Source organism: Armigeres subalbatus, chromosome 1 (assembly GCF_024139115.2).
Source record: "Armigeres subalbatus isolate Guangzhou_Male chromosome 1, GZ_Asu_2, whole genome shotgun sequence".
NCBI classification, from domain to species: Eukaryota; Metazoa; Arthropoda; class Insecta; order Diptera; family Culicidae; genus Armigeres; species Armigeres subalbatus.
This window is the reverse complement of record NC_085139.1, coordinates 33,832,154-33,847,961: the sequence shown is the minus strand read 5'-3', so window position 1 is coordinate 33,847,961 and position 15,808 is coordinate 33,832,154. Positions and strand designations below refer to the sequence as shown.

At 38.8% G+C, this 15,808-nt stretch overlaps 1 protein-coding gene across 5 annotated transcripts in view; it reads left to right on the top strand.

The window, feature by feature from the left end:
- LOC134223620 (protein glass) overlaps positions 1-15,808 on the top strand; it is an 82,572-nt gene that overhangs the window by 8,583 nt on the left and 58,181 nt on the right. For 3 of the 5 annotated variants that reach the window (XM_062702817.1, XM_062702823.1, XM_062702813.1), the window contains exon 2: positions 8,780-8,946. In XM_062702817.1, coding sequence (XP_062558801.1) covers positions 8,842-8,946 — 105 coding nt within the window. In that variant the 5' untranslated portion in view covers positions 8,780-8,841. Of the gene's footprint in view, positions 1-8,779; positions 8,947-8,985; positions 9,285-9,313; positions 9,554-15,808 lie in introns of those variants that run through there. The other 2 variants (XM_062702827.1, XM_062702833.1) reach the window with 2 other exon arrangements.

Genomic DNA, 15,808 nt, shown 5'->3' with positions numbered 1-15,808 from the left:
AACATCAAAATTCCTATCGATATTCGTTTTATATAAATCCCAATCAGCTCTATAATAATTAAAAGTAGAGCGGATTGGATTGTTAAAGGCTTCTTGTGAGATTTCAAGCGTCACAGGAAGGTGATCAGAGTCAAAGTCAGCATGAGTTACCAATTGGTCACACAGCTGACTTGAATCCGTTAAAACTAAATCAATTGTAGAAGTATTTCGACTGAAAGAAAAACAAGTTGGTCCATTGGGATATTGAATAGTATAATATCCCGCAAAACAATCTCCAAATAAAATTTGACCATTGGAATTGCTTTGTGCATTATTCCATGAACGGTGTTTGGCATTGAAGTCACCAATAATGAAAAATTATGAAAAATTTGTTGTGAGTTAGAATTTGAAGATCAGTTCTCAACAAATTCCTTTGCTGTCCATTGCACTGGAAAGCCAACTAGGCAGTAATAAAAGATAGGGGAAACTGGGGTAATATGCACCCCCGGGGCAAAACGACCCTTTGGCATTTTTGAGTACATTTTCGGCAGTTTTTCGATAGTATTTACTACAGAGCATGTAGTTCGGATCTCGAACTACCAACTCCGTAGTAAACATTCTTGAAAATATTCCTGGAACACCGCTAAAAATGCCAAAAGGTCGTTTTGCCCCGGGGGTGCATATTACCCCAGTTTACCCTAATTGTCCAAAATTTGTTTCAACAGAAACTCCCAAGGTTTCGAAAACTTTGGTTTCAAACGAAAAATATAATTTATGTTTGATACGTCTATTAATGACAATGGCGACCCCACCACAGGCGCTGTCAATACGATCATTTCTGTATATAAAATAATTTGGATCTCTTTTGATGAAAAGACCAGGTTTTAAATATGTTTCAGTTATAATGGCAATGTGCACATTATGAACTAATAGGAAGTTGAATAATTCATCTCCTTTACCCTTCAAAGAGCGGGCATTCCAATTTAAAATTTTCAAAGAATTCTCGCTTAACTTTTCAAAAGGACCTAAGTAACATTTTTTCCATGAATTAATTTGAATAGCGCAATCAACAGAAAAACATGAAAGCTTTTGATTGCAGTACTCAAATTAATTCATGAAAAATATGGTACTTAGGTCCTTTTGAAAAGTTAAGCGAGAATTATTTGGATCTATTAAAAAGTCCAATAACATTTTTTTGAGTAAATTTGATATTAACTTGAACAGCTTCTGTTTTGGTAATTGCTTTGAACATTGCATCAATCATGTGATGCAATTGTTCATTTAGAAAATCAAAGTCGGAAGCGACATACTACCTGAGTCGTCAAAACGAACGTTATTTTCCGTTGAAGAATGGGTTTGAAAATCATTCATCGTCGGTTAAATTTTAGAAATGCGATGCTTGCATAGATGGGCGTGTTTGAAAAATTGGAATTCGACGAACTGCTCGTTACTCGGTGAGAGGTAGGTAGGAGCAAAATTTGTTCTTTGATTGTGGTGAGTATAAATTGCTCGACCGGCAAATGATGGCGGATTTTGATCGTTTGAGATATGTTTACCCGTCGAATCTGGGATCCTAATGGAATTTCTCGTCATCAATTTGCACGGGAACTCTAAACTTTTTTGTGTGAAGGGCATTCCCAAAAATTGGATTTACGATTGCCTCCACAATTGGCACATTTAAAATTATTGGAATCTTCTCTCACAGGACAGCCGTCCTTGGAGTGCGAGGTACCACCACCAGTACTGGAAAAAGTCGTGATCGTCATAAGATAGAGAGCAAAGCGCCTTTTTCTATTTCAGACGAACAAATGAGAGAATCGTGGGTTCTTTGATCAATTTCGCATGAAAGGCAGTCATGAAAGGATGATTAATTTTAAAACTAAAATGTCCAAGTTACTTTAATAGATACATGCGAAGAATAGTTACTAGTCGATAAGTTAATCCTACTACTTTAATTCACCGAGTTGAAAGTGGTAATAAACAGAAAAATAAAGCAGATATTGCACACTTTCATGCCCTGTCACGGAACAATTATTTTTTGAGATTTTTGAAGCATGCCATTCATCCTTCGCGTTTCCATGGATTCAACGATTTATTTCACTCCTAATTGATCCAATAATTGAAAATAAAAATGTAGATTCCGAACATTCGCTCTTCGCTGCTACACCACTTAGCCGGAGTGAGTCTCTCCACTTTTATAAAACGGTATCATCAAATAAACACCTACCTGAAAATAGTCACAGTTCTCGATACAATGCTTGAAGCTGTTAATCACCACACGATAATTCTAAACTCACGCACTTCAGTCCTTTCTATTTGTTCGTTTCACCAGAACTTATAAAAACATATTAGAATACATTTAGAAATGTATCCTCAACCGAACAAAAATTCACCTCGGCCTAACAACTTCTAGCCGCACCGTGCTGCCAAAAGGCCAGGAGCCTCTTTTAGTATGAAAATAATCTTGCGTGAAAAAATATAGTTTTTAAGTGTTTGGAAAGAATTCAGATGAGTGATTATATCTTTTCAACCAAATAAAAATGAATAATACTATATGGCATCATGTTGTTGTAGAACCTGCATATTTTTGTTTACGTCGCATTTTCTACCGTCCCGAGAGAGAATGAGAGTAACATGTTGAAAGATTGAGTAAAATTTTGCTTAGGCCAGGAACTGATTTGTGCCGGAAATGCAATCGCTATGATTGAAATGAGTGCTTCCTCTCGTTAATTTAAATCAAATAAAAGCTTTTTCGATATTTAGCCAGAATAGCTATTTGAAGCAGAAGTGAACCCCATTGCAGTATTGCACGGTCCACAAAATTCAAGAAAAGTTGCTTCCTGTCATAAATATCAATTAAATAATGCAGTCGTATGCATGTTAGGTGGGGAATGGGGACTACTTGGCGCAATAATCAAAAGTAGGCAAGTCAGCTAACGGCATAATATTGGTTAGAGCTCTAATATATGCTGATGTACAACACTAAATTTGCTCAACCGGATCATAATACAGTCCCTTCCCGATTTTGGCAACACGACCGGATTTTAATGTTGCCAAAAATGGGGATGTTGCCAAAAACGGGAAAAAAATTTCATACAAAATTTCAATTTTTTTTGTTTGCATGATTGAAGCTAAATACTTAGAATATGTACTACAAAGTATGTGGAGTGTGTTTAAGGTGATTATACAATCAAGCCATGTGGTGAATTTCAAATTCACCACAAGGATTACTACTCGTAACATCGAAAGCTCAAATCTAGCGTAATAATTTTCGTACAATGCTGAAATTAAAGTCGATTGTTCAGCATGAGTAAGCAAACGATCTACGGATGTTTCATCCCCATGAGCGTTGTGGTTCTTTCAATTCGTGCTCTCGAAAAATCACTAGAAAAAGCACGTGGTTTCCAAGATGGCCGATTTTCGGCTTTGTAGTATAACCACCTTAAGTGATGCACGTGCATCATAATTGTCATTTTTGTGATATTATTCATAACTTGGAGATTGTAGCTCAAACAAAATTAAAACAAACTCAAGAATGGTAATCAAAACATAATGTAACTAATTAGCCAATTTCATAATACAAATTTAATATTAAATAATATTTGAAATTAACAATAGCGTCGGCCATGTCCTTACAAAAAAAAGTAGTAATAAAAAACGTTTCTATAGTAGTCCATTGAAATGTTGACTTCAATCTGACATCTTCTATATAATAAAAATGAAATGGTCTGTGTTCGTATCCCAAGTAACATTTTAAGTTTTATTCCGCTCTAAGAATGGTTTTCCAGATCAATTTATAAGATCTAAGAATAAAACCGAGTAATACACGGCAATCTTCTGATGACCACTATAAGAGTAAGATATTGCCAAGTGGCCCTCTCCAGATAACCGCTATAAACTTATTATAAGAGCATTTAGAAACCCTTTTTAAACCACCCGCAAAAAAGGGAATTTGACTGCGGCATCTGTCAAAATGTTGCATTAAAAAAAAAGAAACAAATCTTTGCAGAAAAATAATAACAAAATGGTTTGTTGATGAAAATGATGATGATGACAACAAAATAATATTTTATTTCAGGTTGTTTTTCGATTCAGTACCATTGAAAAGAAGTGCGCTTCCGATTTTATGGTCAAATGTTGTGAAAAAAATAAGGTTGAACACCACGCGCCGGCCATATAACGTAGTTCAGGGAAATAAATCGAAAATATTGATTACCACAACATCTAGGATGTCCACTAAATCGATTAGTATTTTTGCCCAAACTATGAATTAATAAAATTATTTATCGGAAAAAGTAAGATAAGCGGTGAAAATTTCGTTAAATCATGCATTTCAGTGATATATTTCACAGACTGCGAAATGCTTTTCCGTTTTCAATATGGCCATCATGGAATTTGATCAGTAAAATTTTGCTTTTATAAAACACCGTCATAAACTCTTCGCAATACAAACATTCTTATGGGGGTAATTCATTTGACCACATTATGACCAAAAATTGTAGCTTTATTCGAGCGTTGAAAATTGGATTTATTACGCTCTTCATCACTACCATAGATCTGTTCATATGGTCAATAGGCATTTGACGTTTAAAGCATTTTTCAGCAGACTTATGGGAGGTTTATTGATAGCAATAAGAGCGCCAATAAAACTGAGCAATCAGCTTCGTGATTGCTGTCATAAGTCCGCAATAAGAATTAGATAAATCCAAGAAGCATGGAAATTGTTACTTGGGATCCGCATAACTCGAAAACGGCTGGATGGATTTTCTCCATTCCTTGAACAAATATGTCCGTTATCGTTTCCGACGGGTTTATATGATATTTCCTCATGCGAAAATCACGAGAGGTTGATTAAATCGTGAAAGACTAAAATAAAGATTCGTATGAAGATTTTGCATGGGCAGTTCACAACGCGCATTTTCGCATACTATGCAGGACAACGTCTGCTGGGTCAACTAGTTTCATATAAATTTTAGTCCACCGAAAATGCTTGTTTTATATAAATCAAATAGCGATCCGACGGATACAAAATGTCTAAATGTGCTACAAATTTCGGATTCTTATATAATGGATTTTTATGGAGGCAAACTTTCTTGTGGTCGGTGTGATTAAGAATAAAGTTCTGTGCACAATTTTCGCTGGCATTATGGAAAAAACGAACGCAAGGCATAAGACCGTCCATTGTTTTAGAAAATGGTAACGGAAATCTCCATTCTGCACATTGGTCAGGCGTATCCAATGTAGTGTGAGTATGGGTTAACTACACTCGACTCACTAAAACCAAATCCTTTTGCACTAGTCGGTCTCCTAGCACTCAACCCAGGAATATTTCAGGCGGCAATGATTGATCCATGCGCACTATGTGCACCTCGCACTACGAGTGATAGTGTGGCCAAGTGGAAGCTGGAAGACCATTTGCGGCATGCCACCTCTGACACTCGATAGCAGTCAACCTACTGGTGCTCGCTGCAGCTCATCGTACTCCAGTTCTCCATGCTAGTGATTAACACGTTGAAGACGAAGTAGGCTCAAGAGAAGACAACGGCTATTCGACAAAAAATAAGATGGTTGAAGAATTCGTGTACTTGGGCTCACTTGATCTCCGATAACGATATCAACAGACAAATTCGGAGACGCAACGTAGCAGGAAAGCGTACGTACGAAATCTGGATAATGCTTGTGGAGGACCAACGAGCACTTGGAGTAAAAATGTTTCTCTACAACGATCCGTAGGTAGATCGATCAGGTGGAAGACGATTTACGGACCCTCCGTAGACTGCGTGACTGGTAACATACAGCAGTAGACGGAGACGACTGTTATGTACCGCAGAGGCCACTACGGCCTTAGGCTGAATAAATAATAATAAAACCACATGTGACGCATTACTCGCCTGTCGAAGCAGCTATACTTACACCAGCGATGGGAACTTGGGAACATGGGAACTCCACAGGAGGTACTCCACTTCAGATACTTCGCCATCACAAACATAACACACGAGAGCAGGCATTGGAAATGTGAGTGAGAATTGTGAGCATTGATCTTTTGCAATCTATGCTACATCCATAGCCAATGAGTGAACTGCCTCACTCAGATGGATGTCAAACAATGAGTAGGAGCGATCGTTGCTGTGATAAACAATGAGCAACACCGTCTAACAAGCCGTGGTGAGGTATCCATGTAAGCAACGATTTTTGCATTCGTACCCCGCTTGCTCTAGTACAATGAAACCAAAAAATCAAACCACATCATGTGTTCTCCTTTATTCACCCTTTTTCAAGGTGATAAGATAGTCGAGAGAAGTATCAACGCCTCCCATTCAGTGTACTAGAGTTCCTGACTCATGGAGGTCTTCATTTTTAGAATGCTTGAATGACTTCTTCTATCAGCGCACCGGAACGACGCTCATTGTTGTGTTACCAAGTGATTTGCTTCACTCAATCAGCTTCCATTGGTGAGCGTTAAGGATCAACAAACGATGAATCATCGAACATTCAATTTCAAAGATCTTAGGAAGCTCATAACTTGCCCCACGGCAGAGCATCAAGTAGGCTTAGATCAACCCGATTTTTTCTCATGATCTGATTTAAGTCAATGCCTGCTCGAGAGCCTTACGGTTACATGTTACCAAACTCTTGCCATTACTATTGAACTGTTGGCAAACATGCTGGAATCAAAAGGCTCGTTATGCAATTGACACATGCAATTGATTTAGAAAATCGAATGTGCCAATTACTAGCAATTAAACCCACGGGGGTTGCTTGTTCCTGGATCACTCATGTAGTATCGGTTGCATTGTGATGTAAACAGCGGGCTTCGTTTTATAGGTGTTTTACTATGTACATCGACTAACAAGCTGTACAGCTGACTAACAAGCTTATCGACGACAAAATCAATGAGATGCCAAAAAATACGACATTCTACGGTGGGCTGGTTAGATTAGGGTAATGTGAATAGGGTCATGGAAAACGTGAATAAAAAGAGCAGAAAAGTTTCAATAGACATTGTTTGCAATGAGTGGTAATACGAGTGGTGGTTTATTAATTCAGTGAAAGTGTCCACTATTCGTACAGAGCTCATAGTACGCATATAAACCTTAATGACATTCACTTTTAGTTTTGTTTATCGTATTACATAATTATAAAAAGGTTTTAGCTCTAAAAAGTAATAAAAAAATATTTTCGAGGTTGTTGCCAAAATCGGGAAGAAAATGTTGCCAAAAACGGGTGTTGCCAAATTCGGGGGTAGACAAAAACGGGTGTTGCCAAAATCGGGATGGGACTGTAGACCAAGGTTTGAACCATATACCCTATCTAAAGTATGCGAAAGTTGAAACCGCGCTCTGATTACTCCATCAAATTCACTACGTGATCAGGAAGTGTGTTAAAAGAATTATATTAATCGACTGCTTGTGGATATTTTCTATGAAACTGCAAATTGGCTTTCGTGATGTCCGTTTTTAACCGTCAAAATTGATAAGAACTGTAAAACAATGATGCAAAATGGAACACATTTTCACCGAACATTACCTGGTAGCTACTTTTTAAATTTTGATAATAAAATTTCCCAAATGAATTCCCAAATTCGCTAAAATGATGGGGCGTAGTTTGTCATAAACCCACTCCTGAAATGCATACAAAATTATTGCATTCCACCCATTTCGACCGTCGGCAATCGCTTCCAAATGCAGGCACGTGATTGGTCGACCGCGCGCTGTTCCGCAGCACAGCATTGGGTGTTGGTTGAGCATCGCGTCATTTCTGTTTCTCTGTTTCTCTAGTGGTTGTTGGCAATTGGTCGTCGCGCAGTTCGGTTGGTTCATTCGATTCGTTTTGGTTGGAAAAGAAGAGGAAGCGCACGAAACGTGGCTTTGGTCGTCGAAGAATGCATGGAGGGAAACGAACAGCCAACTCTGACTTCCCATTCCCGGGTGGTGTGCGGTTGGTTGGCCATGTTGTCATGGCCACGCGAGCATAGCAACGGAGGCGATGATGAGCATGTTTTACCGGGTAGGATAATGGTGCCAGTAGTTGCGATTATGTGTTTCTTTTACAGAACATTCTAACTTTTTGATTCTAACACTACTATAATCAAAAGATCCTGCAATTCGAATGGTAAAACAGATTTCAATTAAGATTTTATTAATTGACCATTGGAAGCTATTCCACTATTCCACCAATGGAGTTTAGAAAACAAATTATAATCTAATAGTGCACATTGTATTTTGATTGAATTCGATTATGAGAAAAACATTCTATTGTTGTTGCTATTGTGAATTAACTCTGCCATCATAGCCACAAAGATGTAACTCCCTGAACATTTACCCTAGTTCAAAATGTAGTGAAAATTCTAGGGTAAATTTGGTAACTGTAACCTCATATGTCAAACGGAAAATTTTTATTTGCATAGTAGCTTTTATAGGCACTAGAGTCTGATTTTTTCTTAACTCAATTCTAGAGTGATTTGGGAATACATACATGTAAAGACAAAAACTTATATGTTTTGGCAAAAAATCATTCGAAAATAATAATGCAATTTATTATGGCATCTCATCGACATAATTTTCTATTAATTTATTTTAAACAACTTAATTCAACTCAATGATTAATATCGTAAGCAATAATAAACTTCTCGAAATTAATATCAACCAGGGTCTATTTTAAAGCATTTTAGACTTTTTGACAAAATATATAATGGCAATAAACGTCGTTGAATTTTACTCGATAGCTCAAACAACCTATTTTATATGAACCCCAAATAAATTAAATAACTAAATCTCATGTTTTCCATCATGCTCCGCAGATCACCCAAGTGTCGACGATTGCAACCATAACGACGGCGTCGAACTCCGGGAAGGTGGAGCTATGTATATATCATGCGGGAGTGCCGATAGTACAACTCCCATGGAGCCGGAAACGGGATACGTCCCGAATAATCCCCTGTTCGGGGTGCCCCTCGACAGCCCGCAGGTAAGTCTTCATCGTCAGACAACGGCAGGAAAGGGAAGGGGGGAGGGTAGACTAAATTGAGAATAAGTTGCGGATGCAGGAGGGGAAGCGTCGTCTAGGTGAAAATTGTGAAGTCATATTTTCCACCGTTATCACAAGGATCTGAGATTCCTGAAAGAAGGAATTCAGTCTCGGTTTCAATCTCGAGCGGTTCGGTTCGGTGGTAACAGTGTTTCTAACGGGTATCGAAACGCCATTCTGGATTTGCACTTGGAACAAAGTGAAAGTGAAAGTGTCTCAGAACTGACTGACTGGCTAATATGAGTGCTTCTGAACAGCTACCCCTGAGGATTAAACAAGTGTGTTTCTATTTTCTATTGGATTAACCCTTAAATGCGCAATGTTGTTTTAAAACAACAAACCGAAAATACGTTTAATGTTAATGATGTCAATGGTTATTTACGTTAAAAATATTTCCGACGGTTTCTAAAAAAATCGCCTTGCGCCTTTAAGGGTTAAATCGATATACGTTGAGGGATAGTTAGACATCGGCACAACCACCATCAAGGATAAGTGTGGTTGCTTGTCTTGAAGTTAAATTTGTTTGCTCAAGGATTACATTGAAGAGGTGAACATACTAGCAGTGTATGGTGTAGCAAGTTGTGTGTTATCCAGAAGAATTATGCAAAATCAAATTATGTGTTCAATGTGTAGAGGAGTTTAAGTTAATCAAAACAAACAGCAATACTAATTTGATATGTACATAAACAAAACATAGTTCTTCAGCTTTCAATCACCAGAATTTTTCCTTTTTTTTAACATCAAGATTGTGTGCGCCCAACCAGCGAATGATAGATCTCAATACTGTTCTGTATTAGAACCTTGCAACACCTATATGAAATTTAGAAGATTTAGATTACAATCATTGTATTCAAATGTGACTATTAAGTATTAGATTTATTTGTATAAATATCAGCATCTGTATAAAAAAACGAAAAAAATCTTCAGAAACTGTGTAAGAGTGTATGCTACGATTTAATAGAGAATTAAATATAAGGTTTGTTTTTTGGGTGTGGTACCCAATCAAGTTAAGACCGGAATGGACGACCAGCGATATTTTTTGAATTTTCTCGGGAAGTTCTTCTGAATTTCTTCGGAAAATTATTCTAAATTTTCCTTGAAAATTGTATTTCCTCAGGAAAATTCGTTGAATTTCCCCGGAAGTTTTTTCTAACTTTTTTCCAGGAAATTCTTCTGAATGTCTTCAATAGTTAGGTCGGTGATATTGATCACTCGATAAGACATAGGAACTTGCGGGGCACACCCAGAAACAGTAAAAGCACCGTTTTTCTTATTTAATAAAGAATGTATATTCGAGAAAACGTCTGCTATTGAATGAATGTGTAATGCGAATGAGTGAAACAAATTACAAGTGCTGGTTACTAGGGGCGTAACAAGGGACTCAATCGGCCAATCCAATGTCGACACAGTTTCCTGAAACCAAAGAAGCTTCTTGCCATCTTTGCTGAAACGCAATGCTTTTAAAGGTGATCAAATCTTCCAACTAGTTCTCGCATGTCACATTTTTCCTTCGATTCCGGATAAAGCGGTGCTTGATGTCTAAGTGCTTCGATATTTCGTTTTCAAATTTTTTCGCCATACCTATGCTGCTGCTTACTGCAAGTCAGTCCCATCTGTATATGGCATCCATATACAAATGGGACTGACTTGCGGTTAGCCGCAGTATGTCCCTTTGATTATCGTCATAAATGATTACTGAGTTGCTGATGGTTGCTTCAGTTGAAGATCGTCCATCACTTTTGATAGCCAAATAGTTTCGAAACTGCAGCACTTAGGGAAACGTACTCAGATGCACTTGTTGACGGTTGTTACGGTTGGTTTTATTTTGTTCGAATAGTTGGAAATATTCGATCGAGTCTGTATCGTTGGTGCTATATTGTCTCTGTTTTATTTGTTGATTCTGTGTCTGGACTCAAGAGGAAAGCCTGAAAGTAGGCAATAAAATGTTTAGTTGTGATTTGTCCCAAGTTTGTTCCAGACACAGACATCGAATCGTTGATGTCAAATGGCATTAATTGATTCGAGGTCCCAAAATAGGATAAGAATCCTATACAAAGGCACAGCTATGAATACAGCAAACTAATTGCTGTAGACAGAAAGTGCAATACGCAATAGAAATATAATAGAGCCTGTCTTGGCACGGTGGTTTCCATACCACTAACCAAGCCGTCCACAACCGGGACGTTAAGAAAATTCACGCTTCGATTGTGTGCTGTTCAGATGGTCTACCTTCCTCCCTTTCACCCTCTATCGTTTCATACTTGTTCGCGCCCTAGCGAACGGCTTTCAATGTGATGATTTTCAATGGATCAATCAATGTAACTCATTTTGCACTCACCGCATCAAAACAACGGCGACACTGTATACGCAAATTTCTATTCGTGTTGTTTTGACAGAACATGTCTACGGTGGCTCGATCTGTTCGTTTCATAGCGGCAGTTTTTGCTTATTGATTGATCCATTATCTTTCGATTACCGTGCGGGACCGAAATCCGTACAGCACCGAAATCCGTCCACCTCATGAGATATCAATAAATTAAAGGGGGTTAAAGGTAATTAATGTAGAAATAATTTATCTTATCCTGTTCAGATACTTGGCAGTAAACTTTTAGGGCATAGAAATGGAAAGAAGGCTTTGAAATTAGAACAACAAAAATCAAAAACAAATCTCCACCCACCAAACGCGGAATTTTTGGCGCCATTTTGTTTTCGTTTAGACTTTAGAGCATAAATGAACCAAAAGTAACTGTGTTTTAATTGCTAATTGTGAATCATTACATAAGATAAGCGAAATATAAAACAAAGGGATCGCTTCTCAAGGTGTGTATCGAACTATTTACAGGTGTAGTTTAGTCTATCAGACTGCTTCAATTTAAATATTTACCTAGTTAGAAAATAGCTGTATGGATTTTGATCCTTTGATTCGAAATCCGTCCACGGTGGACAGGAGTCAGGAGTAGTTGATTTTTTTCATTATTTTATCCGGTTTTCGTAGTTTTTAATGAGTAAATGTTAAACACTTCAAAAGTAGAAGCCTTCATGCTCCTGTGTCAATGGCAAACGTTTTATTTACATTCGTTTCCTATTTTCTATGGACTTTTTCATATACTAAGGTGCTTAAGTGTACGGATTCCGATGCCCCACGGTATCTTCTCCCTCATACTTTGAGTAGAAATGACCGATAAAGCCGATGAACAAATCATTCACCACAATCACGGTCGTAAAATCTGTTTCAATAGAAATATATTTGCGGAATTTGGCTGATGGACCAAAATCTCATATGAAACCTCGTCATTTCCCGTAGTGGGCACCACCTAGCCGTCTCTCTCAGAGCACCAAGAGAGAGCGTGCATTATTTTAATTTGTTTTTTGCTTCTTGTTGCTTGAGCATCTTTATGTTTGTATAAAATTAAAGTTGTTACACTGGCGCCCAGCTAAATACCCCACAATGATAGTAATGACGATTTGATTGTTTAGTGTGTGATTCATTTGATTTTTCGCGAGAACCATTTGTATTCCAATTTAATTGTAGGATCAACAGAGTTAGTTTAGTGTAGCAATAAATTTGATTATAAGACAATTTGCCAAAACTCGTTGGCGTTCAGACAACTTTTGGTAGGATTCGCTACCGTTTATGAAGTTTTAGAATAGATTTGTGGCTTAGGATAAGTTTCCAGTCTGTTAGTCCTCTAGTCGGATTTTTCGTCACTAGCTGACTTAAGAAATTTTCAAGAATCGGCTCTCCGAGCCATGAAAAATTCAGTGCTGTTGGATAAGGTTTGTGTTACGGTTGGTTTTATTTTGTTCGAACAGTTGTAAATATTCAATCGAGTCTGTATCGTTTGTGCTATACACAGATAGAAAAAGTTGTTGAAATTTACACGAAAGTAATGCACATAAAGGGAATGCCAAAAAGAGCGTAAATTTAAACGATATTATCGCCAGAATGTATGCAATTTCCATTACATTATGTCACTTTTTATATGATGTATGCTATAGAAACTGACATAATGCTATAGAAATTGCATACATTTAGGATGTACTTGTTGGAAAATATCCATGTACGCCCAAAGTAGTGTAATTCTCCATGTCTTTATTTTTTACGCGCTTCTTAGTTTTCATTATTTTTTTCTGTGTATCTCAGTGAACCAAGAGAGAACTTGCATTATTTTAATTTGTTATTTGTTGCTTGAGCATCTTTATGATTGTATAAAATAAAAGTTGTTACACGGCTACCTGTTTCTTACTCGACCATGACACAGCTTTTCCTAAAACTTTAAAAACATATCCGCTAATTCTCTTCCTGTCTTCTGCATCTGATGCCCAATCTGTGTCAGTGTATCCAATCAACGATTCACGCATTTCAAATACTTGGCTTTGGATCCGTACACGCGTTTAAGGAATTTCCAAAGAACTGTTGTGTGAATACGTATGATTCAAAGTTAATCGGTCCTTTTCAGGGCCGAAAATTCTACATTTGAAAAATATAGAGTTAGAGAAAATCGAGGTGTGCCATGCATGCGACCGGTCGCAATCAAGTTTCGTCTGGTTTCAGCTGAACGTTTCCGCTTGGTTCGAAAACAATATTTTAGTGTCAACGATGGTTAATCTGTGTGGGAATTGTGAAACCATCGAAGCAGGGCTGAAGATCCTTTGGAGGTTTTTGGCAGGAATATTAGAAAAACTGTAATGGATGAACGATCTGAGTTGACACCGCGGGTATTTGATGTGCATCTTGTTAAGATACAATGTTTTTTAGATATTAATATTGTTTCTTCCGGACGCGAGTGCTGATATTCTACAAGCGACTTTATCGAAATTACTTTATTGGCTTTTTCGGTGATAATTATACATACTACTCAAAGCGAAAGGAAGTAATGAAGATACAGATTCGATTGCCACCGCAAGCAAGTGGTAAGTGTGAAATGAATAGAAACTGAAGATTGGCATAGTGCCATATGTGAGAACAAGCAGGAACGGCTTGGATAGTAACGTGGTGATCACCTTTTGCCTGTTCACCAGATAACACGCTTCATCTGCTTCCCGATCATTATGAAGCCAACTCCACGATCTGCTCTGTCACCGCCGCTATAGTAGATGTGGTACTTGAATGAAGTGTTTGCGAAATTCACGTTCTCAAGTTCTGGTCCACCGTTTTTTAGATATCTACCCCCTCACGCCACGCCACCGTTTCGTAGCTCACGAGCCAGGAGCTCAACACGTGCAACTCTATCGTGAAATCTGTGCTGTTATACGCTAGCGAAACATGGTGTGTATCAGTGAAGAACACTCAACGGCTGCAGGTGTTCATCAACAGATGCCTGCGGTATATAATTCGGGCCTGATGGCCTCACAACTGGATCTCAAACAACGAGCTCCATCTGTTCGCGCATGGAGCGAACGAAAATCAATTATTCCTTTCATTTTGTTAACATCATCTACTTTGATGTGGTGTTGTTCCATTCCCCAAAATTTCATTCTTCCAACCAACAAAACATGCACTGCTACCTGCTAAAAGTTACGCAAAGAAAGAACTTCCTATCGTGTACAGTCACCGTCATCATCATCAATGATCATTGCATCACCGCATCAACAGCGAGAATTTTCTCACCGAAGCCACGCCCCCATAAAATTGGAAGAAACATTTTACATTGTCATTGCATATTATGAGACTATATAAGAAATGTGCACAATGTATCTCATTCATTCAGTATTTAGCTCCTTGTACGGCAATAAACCGGTCAAATAAAAAATCGAAGCGATTTTCATTCCCCGAAAGCAGCCAAACCAATCAGCTCTTTTCAGAGCTATGAGTTAATTAATCCCTCCAGTCTGAGCTATCGACACACCAAGCATTCCTTCACCGAGAAGGAACTGGCCGATCATCCTTGGCATTCCGAAGAGGAATTGGCCGTTCAGCAGGGATCCTCAACCGAAGGATTGGCCCCATCCTTCGACTGTCCGTGATCGGACACCATCGTCGTTATCGCCAGAAGCCGATAGCAGACAGAAATTCGGGATCGGAAGTGGGGCTGGGTCGGCCATACTCTACATAGGGGCGGAAACGAAATCTGTAAACAAGCATTAGACTGGAACCCAGCGGGACATCACAGCAGAGCCAGACCCAGAGGCTCATGGCGGCGAAGCCTCAATAAAGAAATAAAAGAAGTCGAAATCTAACCTGGCAACAGGTTGAAGCGATCTTTCATTCGGCCCTTTGCACCACCGGAGCTGTACAGGACCCATAAGTAAGTAAGTAAGTTTGTCGCGTTGGCGTTGTTTTCTCCCGGACCCGACATGGAAAACTCGGTAGCCGATTCGGTCGCGGAAAAGGTGTCTAAGCGAACTGCTCTTGGAGGCTCGTGTAACCCTTACAAGCATCAATCAGCTTTTACAGAGCAACGTGTTTTCGCCGTTGCTGCTTGATGGCGCTGGCAAGAAAAGAAAAAGAAGCAGCAATCGCAACTACCGCTGGTGCAACCGGAGCGGAAGGAGAAATGACCGCCCGTGTTTTTGAAGGGCAATCCGCCGGATTTGCGCCCGAAATATCGCCAGCTAGTCGCTAAGAGGCTGAAATGTACTTTTCGGGCTGCAGCGAGGGCGTGAAAGTGATGCCTGCAAACAAGAACCGTCATCAGTCCGTCCTGGAGTTCCTCGAGGTCCACAAGTATGAGTAGTACACTCATGACCACCCCGGCACGAAGTCGCCCAAGGCTTAGCTGCGAGGGCTCCACGACATGAAGATCTCATTGCGAGACTCGAGAGCTGCGGCCTGAAGCCAGTGACCGTGCACAAAATCGCT